This window comes from Aureobasidium subglaciale (assembly GCF_000721755.1).
Source record: "Aureobasidium subglaciale EXF-2481 unplaced genomic scaffold scaffold_15, whole genome shotgun sequence".
NCBI classification, from domain to species: Eukaryota; Fungi; Ascomycota; class Dothideomycetes; order Dothideales; family Saccotheciaceae; genus Aureobasidium; species Aureobasidium subglaciale.
This window is the reverse complement of record NW_013566980.1, coordinates 25,728-40,839: the sequence shown is the minus strand read 5'-3', so window position 1 is coordinate 40,839 and position 15,112 is coordinate 25,728. Positions and strand designations below refer to the sequence as shown.

At 51.3% G+C, this 15,112-nt stretch overlaps 6 protein-coding genes across 6 annotated transcripts; 4 read left to right on the top strand and 2 right to left on the bottom strand.

Moving 5' to 3' along the window:
* Nucleotides 1-72: 72 nt before the first annotated feature.
* On the bottom strand, nucleotides 73-456 carry AUEXF2481DRAFT_6305 (uncharacterized protein; the record flags this gene model as incomplete). Its single annotated transcript, XM_013486731.1, has 1 exon — nucleotides 73-456. One exon carries the CDS (start codon nucleotides 454-456, stop codon nucleotides 73-75), a length of 384 nt encoding a protein of 127 aa, XP_013342185.1.
* Nucleotides 457-1,478: 1,022 nt separating this feature from the next.
* On the top strand, nucleotides 1,479-7,179 carry AUEXF2481DRAFT_299282 (uncharacterized protein). Its single transcript, XM_013486939.1, has 2 exons — nucleotides 1,479-6,789; nucleotides 6,842-7,179. The coding sequence occupies exons 1-2, from the start codon at nucleotides 1,833-1,835 to the stop codon at nucleotides 6,982-6,984; spliced, it is 5,100 nt and encodes a 1,699-aa protein (XP_013342393.1). The 5' UTR covers nucleotides 1,479-1,832; the 3' UTR covers nucleotides 6,985-7,179.
* Nucleotides 7,180-7,620: 441 nt separating this feature from the next.
* AUEXF2481DRAFT_47428 (uncharacterized protein) lies at nucleotides 7,621-9,426 on the top strand (the record flags this gene model as incomplete). Its single annotated transcript, XM_013486897.1, has 4 exons — nucleotides 7,621-7,792; nucleotides 7,846-9,027; nucleotides 9,083-9,194; nucleotides 9,246-9,426. 4 exons carry the CDS (start codon nucleotides 7,621-7,623, stop codon nucleotides 9,424-9,426), a joined length of 1,647 nt encoding a protein of 548 aa, XP_013342351.1.
* Nucleotides 9,427-9,895: 469 nt separating this feature from the next.
* On the bottom strand, nucleotides 9,896-11,099 carry AUEXF2481DRAFT_41448 (uncharacterized protein). The gene has a single exon (XM_013486857.1). It carries the CDS (start codon nucleotides 10,799-10,801, stop codon nucleotides 9,980-9,982), a length of 822 nt encoding a protein of 273 aa, XP_013342311.1. The 5' UTR covers nucleotides 10,802-11,099; the 3' UTR covers nucleotides 9,896-9,979.
* Nucleotides 11,100-11,121: 22 nt separating this feature from the next.
* AUEXF2481DRAFT_299151 (uncharacterized protein) lies at nucleotides 11,122-13,077 on the top strand. The gene has a single exon (XM_013486938.1). The coding sequence runs from the start codon at nucleotides 11,346-11,348 to the stop codon at nucleotides 12,927-12,929; it is 1,584 nt and encodes a 527-aa protein (XP_013342392.1). The 5' UTR covers nucleotides 11,122-11,345; the 3' UTR covers nucleotides 12,930-13,077.
* A 392-nt stretch (nucleotides 13,078-13,469) lies between these two features.
* AUEXF2481DRAFT_299686 (uncharacterized protein) lies at nucleotides 13,470-14,886 on the top strand. Its single transcript, XM_013486937.1, has one exon. The coding sequence runs from the start codon at nucleotides 13,736-13,738 to the stop codon at nucleotides 14,543-14,545; it is 810 nt and encodes a 269-aa protein (XP_013342391.1). The 5' UTR covers nucleotides 13,470-13,735; the 3' UTR covers nucleotides 14,546-14,886.
* The last annotated feature ends 226 nt before the right edge of the window (nucleotides 14,887-15,112 follow it).

Here is a 15,112-nt window from a genome sequence, read left to right as displayed (position 1 = left end):
AGTACAGAGGATAGGATGAGATTCACAGCAAAGTTTCTAATACAACACTCTTTGCGCAGTAATGTCGATACATCAGATCAGACCGGGAAGCCATCGAGATTTAACCTTGGCCATGTACTCTCTATACTTCTTGCTGAGATCGACTTTTCCATCATTCTTCTCGCCCGAGAGCATTTGATTTTCCTCCATCTGGACACCGCTCCGATATACCCCTGCAAGACCCAAGATGCATAAGCTCAGCGCTGGCACTCTCCAACCAGCGTCATGCCTATCCGCAAGCGCAGCTAGAGCCCCAGTCCATCCAAGAAGATATGCAGTGTAAGCAGGATGGCGGACATGGGCAAAAGGACCAAAATCGATGACGAAGTCAGGAGTCTTGCCGCCAAAGATTGCTGGTAGTCGTCCTCTCTGAGTAGTGTACGCTGTCCAAGTGAAGAGTGAGACGCTCAAGCTCATGAGTGTACTACCTATGATCTGCAGAAAACTCGTGACTGGAGGTGACAGCAACAATGGTGCAGATAACAGGGTACTGATACCACTAAATGTGGCAAGTGCAGCGAAGTGGACTGGGTATGCAAAACCATTGTCAGGCCGGGGAAAATTGACCTGAATCGCATATGCTTGATTCAGCAGAGTACCACAGTAGAGCAACGATGTTGGCGATGACAGGACATCTCTTGGGCGAAAATCACGCACGAGATGAGCTATCATTTCAAGAGTCTCCAGAGGCCCAATGATTGATATCGATTGACTCGTTCCAGATAAAGATTCGAGACAGACCACTTGTGGCAACGTGAGGCCAGAAAAGTTTCTGTTTTGAGTCGTGCTTAACGTTTGGAGACTGCGTGACCGTAAGAGAGGCGTCGGCACTGGAGTGTGCAGTAGAGCGTTTGATACCCGTCAAGAACGAGAAGACGGTAACCCAGGCGGCGATCAAATCAGATAGGGGGTATATATGGGTGACAGGCCCCGGACTGGGCCGAGCCGTATGCGACGAACGACAGGGAGACACCAAAGCTATGTGCAGGCGTTTCAGGTTGGAGTCAAAGGTTCAGAATCATGTGGCTCAAATGATTGCCTGAGGGAGAGACAAGCTAAGCTGCATGTCGTGCACGAGTCGTGACGCTAGGTGGATTCCTCTAGCTGGTATCTGGGCCCATGGTGCGTGGAAGTCTACGCCAACGACAAGGTAGAAGTGGTCGTGATCTGGAAGTATCACAATCCATGGAATCTTGCTCGCGTGGCCCGAGGATTGATCCGCCAATACCCAGAGATTTCTGAAGGATCTCGAAGCTTTCGATCATGTATCTGCATAGAGCTGAGCAGAAGAGTATTGAGGGTGGTAGATGGTGGGGGCCCGAGTATCCCGGCAGTGAGATGAGCCAATCAAAGTAGACATGGGTGCCAAGTCCGGAGCATTTCGAGATTGAGGCTTGCACCTTCCGCAGCAATTCCCCCTCCCTTTCCGTGCACGACTGTCTTGGGGTGTTTGTTTCGTCCAACAACTTGTCTCTGCTGCTTCCCGACAGCTGTCCAAGAAGAGAGAGCGAGCCGGACGAACAACAGTGCGGTCGTCGAATTACAACTATCAATCTCCTTTTCTTCTTCTTTTTACTGCCTTTACTTTGTCATTTTACGCTCAAAACAAACTTTCAACGGCGGCCCAGTGTTTGTCGCCGGCAACCCACAACAACAACATCCCGCAACCGCATAACTTATCATATCGCCTATGCCTCTGATGCAGCCCATTCGCTAATCTTCTTCTCCGACAATCCTAATTCGGTCCCATTCTTGCGTGTCGCGACAGAGTCGCACACCTGTGGCAGCACACAATGGCCACGACCGCCAACCTGTCGTCGAATGGCGACGATCCCTTTGTCAATCCCAATGCCACCCAACCGAGTCCGCACCGCTATGCTTCCTTCGATAATCAGGTCTTCTCCCTTTACAACTCCGGCTCCCCCGCTCAGGCGAAGCGCGCGCTCGAAGCCCATCTCAAGGACACGGAGCGACGCATCCAAGATGCCTCCAAACTCGGCACCACTTTGCTCCAACAGCGCAAAGACTTGGCTGCCCGCTTGAAGGATGTTGAGGAGGGCGCCTCCGAGGAAATCACGCCAGAGCTGCAGAAGAAGTTGGATCAGCTTGAGAAGGACTACACCGAGATTGGCAAGGACTCTGCTCGTGCCTTCCTGCCCAAGTCGCGCATAGTGTCGACAGACTTTAGCGCTGCACCGCCGAGCCCTGCCGTCTTCACCTCCGACTCGCGCACTTCTCCAGTCAAGCGCGGTCCAATCGAAAGCTCCAGACGACAGCGCAATCAGCCCACCAATCGTGTCCACGACATCGAGTTTGCTACCGAGATCAGTACCTCTCTCCTTGCTCAGGTCAGACAGTTGCAAGCAGTCTTGGCCGAGAAAGAGAATGCGCTCAAGGATGCCACGACACAGAAGGAGCAGCTCGAGACAGACATGACCAGTCTAATGCAGCGCCTGCGTATGCTGGATGAAAGCGAGCAAAAGTGCAAGGATGAGAATTGGAACTTGGAAACGCAGATGCAAGACCTGACGGCACAACTGAGAGAAGCCACCGACAAGGAACAGCGTCTGTCGCAACAACTCAAATTTGCACAGGCCGAAAAGGACACTGCCGAACGCGACTTGGAGGATCTCAAGGCCGCACACGGGAAGCTCAGCGACGACCACGAGTCTGTCAAGAAGCACCACGAGGCCGAGCTTTTTACACTACGACGCGACGTCAACAGCCACCAGACGGCTCGCGACTCCCTGCTGGAGAAGGTTGAGGAGCTGACATCTCAGAACACTCAGCTGGCAAAGGCTGTAGCTGCACGATGGAACGCGGATAGTCAGCCCCAAGACGGTCAGCGCTCTCTCGGACGTGACAAGGGCGATTTCGATGTCGCGACTCCTGATGTCTCTCCGCAAAACTCGCCAGTCAAGGCGACTCCCAGACACGGCATGCTCGAAACCGAAACTCTGAAATCCTCGCTCACCCACGCCCATCGTATGATCCAGAACCTGAAGAACAACATCCACAGGGAAAAGACGGAGAAATTCGAGCTTAAGCGCTTGTTGCAAGATGCCAGAGACGAGTTGGACAATAAACGAACTGACGGTGGCGTGGGCCTGTCTGTGAACAAGAAGCGTCGTTCTGACGACAGCGGCATCAAGTTCAACAAGGGCGCACGTGCTGATAAACTGGGAGCCGCTAGATCCGCTAAGCACGAGATCATCATGGACGACGACGAATGGGAAGATCAGTCTTTGATCGAGAGCCCCAGTCGCCCTGCTACCCGCAACATCAGCTCGGGGGTTGTTCCCTTCGGAAACTTCAACTTTGGCAGAACCGCCGGTGCCTTTGGCAAGCCCGAGAGCGCCGACACTACTGATGCATTTGAGACTGCTGATGAACGTGGAAACACCGATGCTTTCGAAACAGCCAACGAAGACGACGACAACACTAACACGGAGACTGAAGCTGCCTTCCAGACCGGCGCTGAAACTATCAATGGCGATAGTAGTGACGACTTGACCGAAACTGAATTCAGCCCCAGCAAAGACCAAGGCTCATCTTCGCGTCCTGTTTCCAGACCTGGTCCATACACAACCAGTAAAGCTGAGAATCGTCTCTCATTTATGTCGACCGCATCAACTTCTGCTGATGAATTCGAGAACATCAAGACGCCTGTCCAGGGTCAGCAGCCAAAGTACAAGCTACGCCTTAGTAAGGGCCGTCGCTCCACCAATGGCTCTGCTCGCAACAGTGCTGTTTTCGCTAGCGACTCCGCCGACAGTCCCGCTAGCCAAGCCAGCCAGAGAACGCCTGTTCAATTTGGTCAAAGTCTGAGCGCCGAATTGGACGGACTCAGTAACGATAGCGACAGTGGCGAAGAGACATCGACCGATGCTGGCATTGAGTCTGCTCCTATGAGTCCTGAGACCGTCAAGAAACCCGCTCTTGCTGAAGCTCCTCTCGTTACGGAAGTTTCAAGGCCCAAAATGGTTGATTCTGCTATGATGACCGAACCTTGGGAGCCGGAGTCCAAGTCTATTGTGGGTACTGCCGCCGGCGCAGTGGGTGCAGCTATCGCCGGTGTCGCCGGGTTTGCACTCGGTAACTCAACTTCTTGTAATGATGACAAGACAGAGCATGGCGCCAGAGGAATCGCAGAGAACAACGTGCAGAGTCCATCTGCCGCAAGCTCAACCATGCCCGGTCAATTCGTTGATAGTGAACCTTTGTTGCAGTCCGCCATGCCAAAGCTATTCTCAGAAGCGATCGAGTCTAGGGCCAATACTTTGCCCGAGGTCAAGGAGAGATTGTTCAAGTCCGTCCCACAAGATCTTGCTACTGTGGCTCCCGTCCAAGCAACACCGCAAGTCTTGAGCATGACAAGCCTCTCAAGCACCCACACCGAACCCGTCGCTGCAGTTCCCGCTCGAAGAGAGGTGCCGCAATTGGCCATGTCGACCTTCTCATCCTCTCATACCGAGCCCGTCGCTGCAACAGTGCCTCTCAAGGAGGCTGAAAAGTTGTCTATGTCCACTTTCTCAACTCATCACACCGAGCCAGTAGCCATGGCTCCTATCATCAAAGAACCAGAAAAGTTCTCAATCTCACAATACGCCACTACCCATACGGAGCCTATTATACCTGTTGTTGAGACCAAGAAGCCTGAAGTCTTCTCCATATCCACTGGTCCTGTTTCACATACAGAGCCTATTGAGCCCGTATCTTCGGCGAAGGCCATGCCGTCGTTCGCCATGTCACCTTCCAAATCCATGTCGTCGGAGCCCGCCTTAGCCTCCTCGCCTGAGCCTGTACAGACCCCTTCGTTGGAGTTCTCTTCTTTCATGACCTCTCACACCGAGCCGCGTACCCCTAGCATGCCACAGCTTGGAAGAGAACCTGAGTCAAACAAAGACATGTTCACATTCTCAACAGTACGCTCTCAACAATGGGAGCCCATTGTGGACGAGGAGTTGTACTCACCTACAAGAAGCAGCTCGAACCGTGCTGAGCTGTCATTGATGAACGGTGATGTGGCTTCCTCCGAACAAGCGGATAGCAGCATCCCAGGTACTGACGCAGCCCGTCCTGGTGCTGCCTTCCTTGCTTCTGGTGCCCAATTCCCGCCACGTACAAGCAGTAGAGATGGTCCTTTATTGCCAGAGCCTCGACTCTTTGGCGGTGCCAAGGGAGTCAATCTTGAAGAACCGACGCTTGTCTTTGCCGATGAAAATCACTCAACACCTCAGATTGAACAGGACAGTCCATTCAGACAGCCGTTCGCAGAGGTGTCCAATAATGTCGGTTCTAGCCAGCGCAGCTTGTCGAACAATGGCGAAAGACCTGCGATCAAACGTATTCCTACTTCCGAAATGGGAACGCAGACAATGGTATCTTCTGACGAGATTGACAAGATGATGCGTCGCAAGACTCCTCTGATGATTCCTGCTGTCAACATTGATGAAGGTACACCACTCAAGCCTGAGAGTCCAAGAAGAGCCTCGGAGACCCCATATGCGGCTGAGGCTGCCAACATCAAAGCTCCTCGTCGTCCTGCCAGTTCGGGTAGCATGCACAAGAACACTACATCGCAACCGCCTCTGCCTCTGGACCACACTCAACGGATTGCTGCAGCTGCAGGACAAAAGAACCTGCAGCCTGGCATGGCCCCTCCACCTGTTCCTGCAGGCTCACTCAACAAGCCCCCTCCATCACTACGCTCACGTACACCAAGCTTCAGCAGATCTATCCAATCTGTACGTGGTACTGCCAATCGCGCCCTTGCCCCGATTCCTGCTGGTCGCCCAGACCCAATGTCACCCACCACTCGTGCTAGTTCTATCTCGAGCTTCGTGTCGGAGGTGGACGAACGTATCCAGCCTGGAAGAGGCGTTCTGTACCCTGAAGACATGCTGCCTGCCACTGATCCCCGCATGATCCAAGCTATCACCCAGACTATGATTGGAGAGTATCTTTGGAAGTACACACGTAAGGCTGGTCGCTCAGAGATCAGTGCTTCGAGGCACAGAAGGTTCTTCTGGGTTCATCCTTACACAAGGACACTCTACTGGAGTGAGCATGATCCTTCAACACTGGGCAAACAGCAATCCAAGGCAAAGAGTGTCGCTATCGAGGCTGTCCGTGTCATTACCGACGACAATGCATATCCACCAGGTCTGCATAGGAAGAGCTTGGTGATAGTAACCCCAGGTCGTGAGATTGTGTTTACAGCCCCTACGGCGCAAAGACACGACACCTGGTTCAACGCTCTCTCGTACCTTTTGCTTCGTACCGGCTCTGAGCGTGAAAACCAGGAAATGACCCAAGACATGGTCGATGAGTTCAACCCAACAATGCGAAGTCAGAGTCGTAATACAGTTCGCACTCGTATGAGTCTGAGTAGCTACAACAGCAGAACGACTCGCAACTCATCGCCACACAGACCTCACGCATCCGAAGTGCCATCGCTTGCCAGACGTCAGCCTGCCGCTGCGTCCCAAAGAAGAGATCTCGGTTCGTCTGACGGATCCCAAGGGCGTATGGGCATCATGGGTGGCTTGTTCAAGAGTCCAGGTGGGAGTATGCGCGGCAGTTTCTCTAGCAAGCGAAGCAAAAGTGCAATGAGTACTCGTAGGCCCCTTGAGCCGACAATCTACGATGCAAGTGTTGTTGAAGATAGCACCGAAGATTTGGGCAATGTCCTCACAGGACACGATCACGACCACGATGGGCTAGAGAATGTGAGAGCGTGCTGCGATGGTAAGTTATGTCGGAAAAGCTCCCTGCCGAGTTCTGTACTAACTTTCTCTAGGAAAACATGATGTTGGTTCACTGTCTAGAAGTGCAGGACGACACGTCATGGGCTCATTGCGACACACCCACACGAATGGTGCGGCCATGAGCAATCAGCTGTTGACAACTGAGCCTCTGCCAGCCTCAACTCGTCAAAGATGACCAGCTCGACATTCAGAGGCTTAAGTTAGCCACCATTTTCGTATCTCTGTTGTTTTTCTGGACGTGTTGTGTTGTGACATGTCATTGGCTTGATTACTTGTCCGGGACCTCTTTTTGCTACTTCCTGCCTCATCGCATAGCTTACTACCCTTTATCTCCTTTGTCTGTTTCATTGCTTTCATTAGATCTGGATTGCAAAAGATCACTCTTAATCTGTTCTTAACGCACCAATTTTCATTCTGCTGTTACTTTTCACCTGGGTGAATATGGATTTGAAATGGTTACGATCATATCAACTAACAATGGTTGAGCCTCGTACCGAGAGAAATGCATGCAGACGGCCGCGCGCCGCATCGCTTAAGTTCAAGTGTTTTTATAGAATAAATCGTGTCAGCCCTCGGCTAACATGTCCACCAACCCTGAGAGCTTATCTCGTAGGAACGTGGCGCGATTAAGCTTTCCAAGCACGCGATCAACCCTCAAAGGGGCGGCAAAAGGCAAAGGCAAACCTTCAGGGAGATTTTTGGAGAAATTACAATTGTGCTGGCCACGCGATTCCACACACCCAACAATTCTGCTGTCGTCTTGGAAATACCGACTCCTACAATTGTCATCGACGTGGATGGTTTGCTGAGCATGTCGATGATTGAAGGTGCTTATGATGCGCCGGGGAAGAGTGCGGATGTGGGCGTTAATCCCTATGGCGGGCATGAAAGTGTTCAACATGGTGATTTTGTCACGGAGAATGAGGAGAGGGATCTAAGGAGGGGCCTGGGGCAGAGGCATATTCAAATGATTGCGTTGGCTGGTATGGATCTCTGTCTTGCTCGCTAGATGGGCTCCCAACTGACAACCTGCAAGGTGCCATTGGGACTGGACTCTTTCTTGGACTGGGATCTTCGCTACAGACTGGAGGACCTCTTGGTGCACTGCTGGGATATGCTTTCGTTGGCCTGATCGTTTGTGCTGTTCAATTCGCTCTTGGAGAGGTCACCGCACTTTTGCCCGTTACTGGATCTTTTGTTCGACATGCAGAGTTCCTTGTTGATCCTGCATTCGGCTTTGCTATTGGATGGAACATTATCTATGGAAACCTTCTAAGTATCCCGTCAGAGATCTCGGCCATCTGTGTGTTGTTTCAATACTGGACTGATATCAATCCGTCGTTGTGGATTGTCATTTTCATCGTTTTGACTTTTGTGGTCGGAATCGCGTTCGTGGGCATCTACGGTGAAGTGGAATTCTTCTTTGCCTTACTGAAGATCGCACTGGTCGTCGGACTGATCATTTTGGGTCTTTGCATTGACCTTGGTGGTGTATCTGGAGTTCCTCGCATCGGCTTCAGGTACTGGAAACATCCCGGTCCCTTCGTCGAGCATATCGCTACTGGATCATGGGGTAACTTCCTTGGCTTCTGGTCCGTCATGATCAATGCGGTCTTCTCCTTTGCTGGTGTCGAATCGATCGCCATGGCCGCGGCCGAGACCAAGAATCCAAGACAAAACATCCCCAAGGCTTGTAAAAGAGTGTTCGCTCGTGTCGCACTCTTCTACGTTGCTTCTGTTCTGATCGTGGGTATGCTTGTCTCCAGCGACGATGAACGTCTTCAGGATGAAAGCGGTACCGCTGCACAGAGTCCTTTCGTCATTGCAGCATCCGCCGCCGGGATCAAGGCTATTCCATCTATCGTCAATGCCGTAGTCATCACCTCCGCCTGGTCATCTTCCAACCAAGCTCTTCTGGCTGGAACTCGTGTGCTCTACTCTCTAGCTTTGAAGAAACAGGCTCCTGCTATTTTCCTCCGCACAACTGCCTGGGGCGTGCCATATATGTGTGTTCTTCTCCAGACAGTCTTCATGTTCTTGGCTTTCATGAGCTTGAGCTCTTCAGCCTTGACTGTGTTTTACTGGTTTGTGGATCTGGTTGGTTGTGGTGTCTTGATCTCTTGGTCTTGCGTTCTGGTCAATCATCTTAGACTTTTGGCTGCTATGAAAAAGCAAGGTATCGCAAGGACAGAGCTACCATGGCATAACAAATGGACTCGTAAGTTGAACGCTTTAGTACTTCTGAGAGTGATCAAGCTCACACATCTCCACAGCTTACAGCTCTGCTGTTGCACTGACAGCTTGTCTGTTGATCTTGCTGACGAACGGCTTCGCTGTGTTCACTCGTGGCGGATGGTCGGCTAGCTCTTTCGTGTCATCATACTTGTACGTCCCCGATGTTGTTCAGAATCTCCGTCTTCCACTAACACAATCCAGGGATATTCCATTGATTTTGGTTGCCTACCTTGCTTGGAAATATTACAAGGGCACCAAGTTTGTCGCGCTAGAAGACATTCCTATCAGAGCCGCTCTGGACGAGATCAGAGATAATCCCGAAACTCCCGAGCCAGTGAGAAAAGGATGGAAGGGTGTCGTGATGAAACTGCTATGGGAGTAGTCACTAAATCCGATTTGTGTTCATGCATCTACACTTTCAATCTATACTTACACGATGAGATTCGTAGACCCGTGCGCCGGGTAAGGAGACCCCCACAAAACAATGGCATGGTCCCACACCGGCAAATCGCCGAAGCCAAACAAGAAAAACTCCACCCGCCTTGACCACCAACACAACCATGTTGATTTGGCAAAACAAAACGATGATTCCGACACGGGGAATTGAACCCCGGCCTCCTCGGACCTAGCTGTTCTTTCGAACGGTTTGAGAGCGAGAAATCCTAGCCACTAGACCATATCGGATTCGATGAAGGAATAAACATTACCTGAGTATACATACATGCCAAGCATACAAGCTCAGCAGTGAACGCCTCCGATCTCTTTGCCATCTCAAACGTGCGATTATCTTCAAGAACATATTCATAGCCTCAACCTCAAATTCATCTCGTCTTACTGCACGGGAAACGACACGTTGTTTCAATCGGGATTTAGATGGAAGTCTAGTTATTCTCTTCTTATGTCAATACCACCCCACGCTCCGTTCCAAGCATCAATCATTGTTTGCCTGCAATAGTGCCAGTTTCTGTGGCTGACAGCGAGTCAAATTCACTGTCTACCGAACGTCCTCTAACGTCAACTTCAAGCGTGATGAAGGCCAGTATCTCGTACAAAATCACAACAATAGCCTCCTCGATCAATGCCATACAAAGCATGATTGTGACATCGCCATAAATCGAGCTGAAAGATCTCGGGTTGCCGAAGATCGAAATAGCAGAGTAGATGATGCGTACAGCCAGTAGCGGTAAGCTGATTGCGAACACGCCAATTGCAATTTTCTGGGAGTTCAACAAGGCACTGTGCGCCTTCCTGAGTATGTGAATAGCCATGGAGACTACCAAGGCCCAGGAGATGATGAAGATGACGATACTGGCTTTCTGAAGACTGTCGGGACTATACGAGCCAGTAGTACCCCAACTTTGGTCCGCTCTGATACCGCCTGCGACGCCGAGTATGAGGCCGATCATGACCAGTAGCTGGCAGAATCTCATCGAGTCGCGGCCAGCAACCTTGGGGAAGTCGCTACCTGCGCGTTCGGCAAGTCGTTTAAGAAGCACGAGAGAGGCCGATAGAAGAATTGAGACGCAGATTGAAAAGGTCGTGACGTATCCTGCCCAGACGCTTGTGTTCCTAGGATAGCTGATGGTCGCTAGCTGAAACGCAGCACAAAGTATTCTGCCGATGCTGAACGTGAGCAGGAGACGCTCGCTAGCTGTCTTTCGGAGACCATGTTGTACGAGTCGAGTGGTTGAGAACAGAGCTGTACAGCTGTAGAAGATCAGGACGGCAATAAAGACGTCGTTTCTATATGATAGCATGTTGAGCAGATGACGGAGTGTTGGAAAAGTCGAAGTCAAGTAAGTTTGATGACAGAATAGTATGAGATCGATTGATATCTTGATGAATACAATACCATCCAAAGGGGACTCTACACCTCTTTATATGCGATCGCACCACTCTTGCATAGCCCATTGATGACCAGAGGCAAGTTCGCAAACGCGCGCTGGCTTCCGACTTGGGAATAGTCGCTATCTCGATAGCATAAGCATTGACATAGCGAAGATTACTATGACAAGCGTCATGTCAGACGTCAAAGTCCACGCTCTGACCGAGTTGTTAGCATGTTGAAGATTAAAGTGCCTACCACTGGGAAAGCCGTTATCGAAAGGTCGCTGCGGCGCGTAATTGTGAGGGCGCGTTGGATACCCAGTTGGGGAATTGATCGACGCCTAGAGCTCACCGAAGGATTCAGGCCGCGTCCGCTCGCAAGTCGCGCATAATGCATGGGCAACTCAGCCATCTTCTCGAAGACTCTTATGCCTATTCCGGAAGGCTTCGCGCTTTCCGTTCTGTTTTGTCGTAATGCCATATCGCGGGAAGCCGTCAAAAGGATGCGACGAGTGTCGGAAGAGACGGAAGAAATGCGACATTCGACCAGGCGGCTGCGGTCGATGTGCAAACGCCCATCGTCGGTGTCCTGGCTATCCCCAGGCGGATGGCCTCAGGATCTGTGATCAGAGCGTTGAGGTTGCTACAAGAGTGCGTGGTACGCGGCCGAAAGACAGGGTGATTACCAAGGTCTCTATACCACTGTCGTCGCCGCTCGACTCGGACAACACCTTACCAGAGGATAGCTCACCGCTAGCGGTGTCTGCGTTTGTGTCTCCCCCCTCGATGGATAGCGATGATATATGTTTCGCGTTCTTCTTCAACAATTGCGTGATCAATAACAACATGTATCATTCTTTCGTTCACAGGTCTGGCAATGATCATGTTATCGCTAGCATCAAGGCTTTCGGCATTGCCAACCTGTCGAAGCGTTACTCCGACAAGCGCCTGTTGACATCCGCACAACATCATTACACGATTGCCTTGAGGCTCACCAACATCGCCCTTCGAGATCCATCCCAGGTCAAACGAGATGAGACTCTACTCGCAATTCTCGTCCTGACCAACTACGAAACTCTTACCGGCGGTGTCACACGGTCTCTTGATGCATGGGAGCAGCATATCAATGGTTCGGCTTCCTTGCTTAGTCTTCGTGGTCTCGAGGGAGTCCAAGGCAAAGCTGGTCGAGTGCTCACTCTGCATGTCATCACTGGGATCAACGTGATCTGTCTACTGCGATGTCTGGCAACTCCACCATTTGTACATCTTCTTCAGACCAAGATCTTTGAGTACTTGTTCGAGCCAGAGAATCCTGCAGTTCGATTCCAGCATCTTAGTCTTGATTGCGCAGATTTCCGATATGCTGTCTCCAGTCGTCTTGTCACATCGCCAGAAGACATTATATCTCGTGCTGCTGAGCTGGATGCGAGACTCACCGCCGCATTTGCTGATGTTCCGTCAAGTTGGGATGGCGAGTTCATAGCTCACTACATGGACAAATGCTCTGTTGAAGGAGGCTTGCCCAGCTTCGAATTACGCTATACGGATCAAGCGACGGGGTACATATGGGCATCATATCGATCCTGTCGGATCATGGTCAATGAGATTGTGCTCCAGTCGCTTGCTGAGATCAAAGACACGTACTGGTTTGCATGGCAGCATTCGCAAACGATCGTGCGGCAGTGCCAAACCGAGATCTTGGCCGGTATGCCACAATACACTTCTCAGAATGAGGGAGTTCCCTGGGCTGGCCTCCGACAACCAGCACGTTATTTTGTCCCGGAAGCTGTGACTAGTGACCTACCGATTATGAGAGCATTGTCTAGCTTTGGCGTCATCTGGCCACTTTTCGTCGCTAGCACGTGTTCGACAACCACTCCTGAGATCAGGAATTACGTGGCGGGGGTGTATCGATACTTCGGAGAAGAGTTGCAGATTGAGCAAGCCCTGGTGCTCGGTAAGATGGTTCAGTCATTATCGACTGCCTCTCCATCACCAAGTTCTGCCAGTGGCAGTGCTGTGAACGAAGACCCCATAGGGCAGGAGCATAACAGATGAACTGGGCACGCCTGACGAATTTGAGTGATCGAAGCAGACATGGAAGCCGACGTACTTCTCCACCTCGCCGTGTGTGAAGCATTGTCACACTGGAGCAACGGCACCGAGATACATCTTGTTCACAACTCCCTGTGTCTGAGTGTCGACTCAAGACATGACTATACATTGCTCCAGCTCGTTGTCGCTCTGTTCTAATCATCGGGAGTGGAAGGCTGTGACAGAGTTCAGCACACGGGAAGGCATAGAACACTGCGAAGCCCCTTCCCGGGAGCATGCGATCTAACCGACACCGGGCATGCAAGTCAAGGCGGAGTATCGAACAGCCAAGCCACGCTCAGTATTGATTTGGTGGCGGGACCAAAGTCAGAATCGTGGAGCACGGGCTGGTCATGCCAACGAGGGAGGTTTAGGTTCGAGAATCTGGCCCGAAACTGAGCGCTCCGCCCTTGCCAAGCAGTCGGCTCCGCCAATTCAAGGCCCTCGAATGTACGCCAAGCCGACCGCAGCAGCGCTCGTCCTACCTCGCCACGTGACTCTCACAACATCTCTTGGTATGCCAATTCCAAGCAGGTCGAGAGGCACGTTGTAGACCTTGGCTTATTGAGCACTGACATAAGCGATGGTCAAAGGTGACAATGTGACTTTGAGGCTTGGTTTCGTCAAGATTGGAAGGGTGAAGCCGGGACACATGGCAGTGACCTCGATGCTGACCTTTATCATATAAAGTCTGGTAATGGTCCACTATTATATTCATCATCAGTCTTATCCCACTTCAACACCACGGTCTCCATAACTCAACCATCATCATGCTCTTCAAATCGTTAGCTGCCCTTGCAGCCATCTTGCCCTCTACCTTTGCTTGTCCCCACGAATCTCACCTGCGCAAAAGACAAGCGGCAAATGAGACCATTGAGAACCCTGAGTGGGCCTATGAGGCATCATACAACTGGGGAAAGCTTGATCCAATGTACCAGCTCTGTCAGACAGGTACACAGCAGTCACCCATCGCACTGTCGCTGAACAATGGTCTCTCTCTTAATCACATTCCAACCTTCCACAACTACACTGGCAACACCACTGGCATGTACAGGAACTGGGGATTCGGACCAGGATTCGCTCTTAGCCGCGATGATATAACTGCCAATCCCTCGTTTACTTACGACAACGAGACTGTTTATCTCCTCGGCTGGCACATCCATGCACCAGCAGATCACTCAGTTGGCGGTGACCGCAGCAAGGCCGAGATGCACTTCGTCCATGGCGACGCAGATGGCCATGAGAAAGCTGTCCTTGCCTTCCGTCTCGATCCTGGTAACAGTGATGCTTCTTTCTTCACTCAGCTTCCTCCTATGATCGGCTTCAACGAGACTGGCCCCGAGTACGAACAGCAGATTGAGATGAATCTCGATTACGCATTGCAATCCGTATTGCACTTCAACGAGTTCTGGTTCTATAGAGGCTCCCTTACCAGCCCGCCTTGTCACGAGGGCATCCATTGGTTCGTAGCCAGGCAGATTCTCTTCACCGGTGTTGAACAAATGCAAGCTATCTTGGGTGCTAGCACCTACTCTGCCCGAGCGGAGCAGGAAGTCTGGCAGCACAGAATCAACGAGTAGAGAGAGAGAGAGAGAGCAGTGATGTCAAGTTTTCAATGCTAGGTTTATAGAAGCATTGAATTTATATAGAAGAGTCCTAAAATGCTTTTACATTCGACATCTCTGCTATGTCAATCTCCCTCACTATGTGCTAAACTCTGTACATGCCACCCTCCTACACGATGATACCGGATGACAATGGGCTGTGGAGAGGCGTGGTCATGCTTTCGACTGGGTGGTTTAGCGAAGAGAGTCAGTCAGACGATGTGTCTCCCCGATCGACATTGCTGTACGCAGTGGCATCACGCTCACATGCCTTGCGTCTGGAATTCGTTACTGGGCAAGTATTCAACTCCTCATGTAGAGCCTGAAACGTAATCAAACCACCCAAGCACAAGACAACCACGCAAGACTACTATAGGCTCGTATAGCAGGATGGCTCTACTTTAGGCATCCAGGAAGCACTTTTGAACCATGTAGTAAGCAGTGGATAAGGTCATAGCCGAGAAGACAGGGTCGTGAGCACGACGATATCGGTAATTGACTCCGGTATCCAATTTGTGCGGGGAGTTTTCATCATCTGCCGCG

Bases quoted from the DNA above. Each gene is read 5' to 3' on its own strand.
- AUEXF2481DRAFT_299282 (XM_013486939.1), top strand. From the start codon at position 1,833: ATGGCCACGACCGCCAACCTGTCGTCGAATGGCGACGATCCCTTTGTC. The intron at 6,790-6,841 runs GTAAGTTATGTC...AACTTTCTCTAG, and splicing joins TGTGAGAGCGTGCTGCGATG to GAAAACATGATGTTGGTTCA.
- AUEXF2481DRAFT_299151 (XM_013486938.1), top strand. From the start codon at position 11,346: ATGCCATATCGCGGGAAGCCGTCAAAAGGATGCGACGAGTGTCGGAAG.
- AUEXF2481DRAFT_299686 (XM_013486937.1), top strand. From the start codon at position 13,736: ATGCTCTTCAAATCGTTAGCTGCCCTTGCAGCCATCTTGCCCTCTACC.
- AUEXF2481DRAFT_41448 (XM_013486857.1), bottom strand. From the start codon at position 10,801: ATGCTATCATATAGAAACGACGTCTTTATTGCCGTCCTGATCTTCTAC.